General features: G+C 32.8%; 1 protein-coding gene across 1 annotated transcript; it reads right to left on the bottom strand.

The window, feature by feature from the left end:
• Positions 1-387: 387 nt before the first annotated feature.
• LOC139824996 (uncharacterized) lies at positions 388-2,833 on the bottom strand. Its single transcript, XM_071797544.1, has 4 exons — positions 2,769-2,833; positions 1,993-2,255; positions 1,190-1,830; positions 388-799 (listed from the first exon to the last, which is right to left on the bottom strand). The coding sequence occupies exons 2-4, from the start codon at positions 2,027-2,029 to the stop codon at positions 593-595; spliced, it is 885 nt and encodes a 294-aa protein (XP_071653645.1). The 5' UTR covers positions 2,030-2,255; positions 2,769-2,833; the 3' UTR covers positions 388-592.
• Positions 2,834-4,542: the final 1,709 nt, after the last annotated feature.

Raw genomic sequence — 4,542 nt, 5'->3', positions numbered from 1 at the left:
TAATTCAAATATAATTATACTACTCAATATATAATTAGACCCAGTCTGGCCAAGATCTAGGATGTAAAATGTCGTTTTTCTTCTTTTTTTCGTATTGGTCGTGTTCATAACGTGAATTGACAAGTAAATCACAGAGCACTAACCTCTTCAAGAAACAGTATCGCAGTTTTATTATAACAAACTATTTGTAATTGTAACTGTGTTAGTTATCTTACACATTCAAAAGATTGAATTAAATTTGGTTCTTTCTCTTTCCTAAAAATTGCTACATTTTTTAAATTGTGACAGCAGCATCAGAGTTAAGAAACACAGTCCCTATTTTTTATCAAATGCTATTTAATAATAATCTATCACCTACTGCTAATAACAGTAAATTCTGCACAAATACAAAAAGATTTGACATAATATAAAGAGTTAAGCAGATAATTTATATACAGATATCACATTGAGGCTGTGGTCCACTTAACGCTACAAATGCTTCGAAGCATTCCTCTTCTCTTTTCAATGAAGAAAGAAGGAGAAGAAGACGCTCCAAAGTATTTGTAGCGTCAAGTGGACCGCAGCCTGAATAATGTATATTTTTGGAATTTGATTAAATAGTCCTGATAGTAGTCCAGGAATGATACTCGTTCTGTGCTATAGTTTGTGGAGATCTGATGTTAGTTAGATTAAGCAGCATTGTTTCCGTAAATACAGGTGACCCAGATTGTTTCCATGGAATACGTGGTAGTTGCACACCCATCGTAGTGGACATTCTTAATTTATCATCCATTACTTCCATAGTATACAAATATTCGTTCTACAAGATTTATCATAGAAAAAGTTAAGTTCGAGCAGAAAAGTTGAAATAATGAGAAGTAAATATAGCAATAATATACTAATTTTCCAATAAAAGAATTATTATATTAAAACATGATAATAAATATTTATATTTTATGATTCTGTCGTTGCGCTATGTTGTCCTTTTTCATAAATATAAAATTCTCGATCCTAGCTGCATCCATATACCTACATGTCGCAATGATTTAATATGACAGTAATTGGTTGAAGCAGTTAAGAAATTAATTATAAAAATAAATCACTATAGCTGACGTGAAATAATAATTTTTTTTGTTTATTAGTAAAAAACAAAACAGGAATGATGAAAATATATATAAAATATAAAAAAAGTAAACGTGTGTATACGTACTACTTGCATCCCGTTCAAGAAGGAGTCAAATTTTTCCGAATATTCGCAGTTCTCTCTATTTTTCTCAATACGTATACGCGTACTTCTTTGTTCAGCAAAATGCTTTGCCATCGCTAACGGTATAATTTGGAACTTGAAATGCTCGTTCCTGTCGTAGACTCCATATAGCGTATGCATATTGTGCTTGGTTGTGCAAACACCTATCGGTGTCTCTTCCCTTTCGGTAAAAGTGGTAGAACCGAATGGGAAATTCCCATTTGCCAGTTTAGCCATCTTATCACCACCTATGTTGAATTGATTAGCAATATCTTTCATAATACTTCTGATCACCTTGTCAGATTTTGCAGGCACGAGTATATACTGTACACCATGCTCATTGAAATAAATCTCGAACCACTGTTCAGATTTGATATGATTCCTCGAGACTTCTTCTGTAACGTTCACATTCTGATACGTCAAGGTCGTCGAAAACGTGACGTTTTGTAAGAAACAATAGAGACTAGTCAATAGATAAGGCTGACATATTAGTGCAGCAGTTAATTGTGTAGTTTGGAGAGGGTCTCTGTGTACTACAGTAGTTTGATTGAAATCGAACAAATATTCCGCACTGAAATTGCTTTCTGAGATGTTTGCGTTGAGCGCTAAAAAAAATTATGTTATATAAGTTAGACACGTAAAATAGACGGATGTTTACGTTTGTTGAGAGATTTTATGCACAAACTGACAAATATGATAATGAACATATGTGAATTAAGCTAATTGGATTCGAATAGTTGTATGATACTTTTGTTATATTATCTTACCTGACAGCAAGAACGGGACGAACGTGTAGTTCAGCATCGTGAAACAAATAATGTACAATATGTATATGTATTATGTCCAGGCATTCCTGCCGGTAGAGTGTACTTCCTGACAATCGACGTCCGCTAATGTAACTTTTCGTTCTTCTCTGAGCTTTTTTATATCAGAATATGCTCATCATTTAACTTTCCGTTTAACCGTGTAGAGAATATCTTTTCAACTCGCTTACCATTATTATAATTCGAGCGTTGGTTAATTCTTTTGTCTATAATGCCCGATCTACAATAGCTGTAGTAAGCTGTAGTAAGCCTCAAGATGTAAGAAATTGACCAATCACAGTCGATTATTCTCCTCACATTCGCCTGTAATTGGTCAATTTCTTACGGCTTGAGGCTTACTACAGCTTACTACAGCTATTGTAGATCGGGCATAACATAAACAATATCTTTTGGCAATGATATGTTTACATTTCACATTTTAAATCCTCAAACTTCCTATATTAGATTTCACTTTATATAAAAAGAAATATTTTTGTACCGTGAAATATTAATTATATGCGTTGGTACCATTAAAATATGTGCAAAAACCATATGTTATTTTACAAAAAAAAATTATATCCTGGAGTAATAATAAAAATACATATCTTTAAATATTTAGTTGTATAATATATGATTTGATTATTTAATTATGTAAATATTAATATAATTGTTACTAATTATTACTAATTAATATTTAACTGGCACATTTAATTTAATAATTATAAAATTTGAATACATACCTACCACGTGGGAAGAACACGTGTCTGTCACATTGACTGATGGCGGGAAATACCCGAAAGATACAAATGAGTCCACGTCACGGTCTTATGCCCGATCTACAATAGCTGTAGTAAGCTGTAGTAAGCCTCAAGCCGTAAGAAATTGACCAATTATGCCCGATCTACAATAGCTGTAGTAAGCTGTAGTAAGCCTCAAGCCGTAAGAAATTGACCAATTACAGGCGAATGTGAGGAGAATAATCGACTGTGATTGGTCAGTTTCTTACATCTTGAGGCTTACTACAGCTTACTACAGCTATTGTAGATCGGGCATTACAGGCGAATGTGAGGAGAATAATCGACTGTGATTGGTCAATTTCTTACATCTTGAGGCTTACTACAGCTTACTACAGCTATTGTAGATCGGGCATTACATACAGGTCTGGAAACTCCTGTGTTTTTAAGTGGTGGGGGGTGTCACCGTTAGTGAGGCACGTAGACCCCAGTATTGGAGCAAACCTATCGGACGGACGGGAAACTGAGCCGACCGTGACCATGTTCAAATGGTGGTGATCGTGTGTCAAAATTCGAAATCAGTGAAAATCTTTGAAACTTGTATGAGTGAAAGTTAACATAAATTGTAAATACAATGCCAAAAGCGTGCATTGTGCCGAATTGCTGGAAGAAATTTAAGGACAATACAGAAAAATGTTCCGTTTTTAAAGTGCCTCAGGACGAAGAATTGCGTAAAAAATGGGAATCTGCAATTCCCGGCATTGCAGTATTGAAATCGTCGCAACATGTGTGTGAGCGTCATTTTGAGCCAACGTGCATCGTGCGAAAATTAGAGAAGCGTGGTCCAGATGGAAAAATTCTCATTGATGTAAGTGTGAATTATTTAAACAGTTTTGTCGATTGCATTTTCGCATTTGCATAAGGTTATGTATTAATTATAAAGAATTATATACAATTATATAAAATTATATATCAAAGGTATTATATATATCAATGTACAAAGGTATATAATATATATATATATACAATTATACATACATACATATATACATATATACATACATACATATTATATATGTATATATATAATTAAGGCCGCAGTCCGATTCACACTCAGAGCGCTATTGGCATCATTCTATCTTTATCATTCATTAGGCATAAACAAGATTCGTATGTATTTGACCGGAAATTAATGTCCGGGAAAGAATCTACCATATGAAATCGTTTGTATTTCGTATGAAGACTTTTGAAGTGCAATTGAAAAGGTTTGTGAGTCATTCGTTTAATTGTAATTAATTAATTATTTTTACACCATGCATTTAGCCGAAATAGATAAATTAATAAAAGTTTTTATACGGAATTGTTTGTATTTTGTATGAAGAGTTATAAAGTGTGATTAAAAAGGTTTGTGAGTCACCCAGATAATTTTAATTAAATATTTATAAACTCGGTAATTAGCCGAAATATAGATTTTTAGTTATTCATCCCGGGAAAAAATATTCATATCTGATCATATATGATTATATATGAATGGCCATATATGGTCAGATATGGAAATTGGCCAGATCTGAGGATATATGATCTGGTATTATTGTATATGTTAATATCTGATCAGGTATGATCAGGTACGAACTATATATTTATCAGGTATGAACATATATATTTAAGTAAGTTTCAGAAAATTGTTATATATTTTCGAAAGTTATTTTTTAAGAGTGTGCAACTTTATTATAAAAGTAGACTCTACGATACAACTAATACAAAAATTGTGCCGCTCTAG

This window comes from Temnothorax longispinosus, unplaced genomic scaffold (genome assembly GCF_030848805.1).
Source record: "Temnothorax longispinosus isolate EJ_2023e unplaced genomic scaffold, Tlon_JGU_v1 HiC_scaffold_752, whole genome shotgun sequence".
NCBI classification, from domain to species: Eukaryota; Metazoa; Arthropoda; class Insecta; order Hymenoptera; family Formicidae; genus Temnothorax; species Temnothorax longispinosus.
The sequence above is the reverse complement of the archived record's forward strand: the minus strand, read 5'-3'. Positions and strand labels throughout refer to the sequence as shown.

Bases quoted from the DNA above. Each gene is read 5' to 3' on its own strand.
- LOC139824996 (XM_071797544.1), bottom strand. From the start codon at position 2,029: ATGCTGAACTACACGTTCGTCCCGTTCTTGCTGTCAG. The intron at 1,831-1,992 runs GTAAGATAATAT...AATTTTTTTTAG, and splicing joins CGTCCCGTTCTTGCTGTCAG to CGCTCAACGCAAACATCTCA. The intron at 800-1,189 runs GTACGTATACAC...TAAATCTTGTAG, and splicing joins TCTTGAACGGGATGCAAGTA to AACGAATATTTGTATACTAT.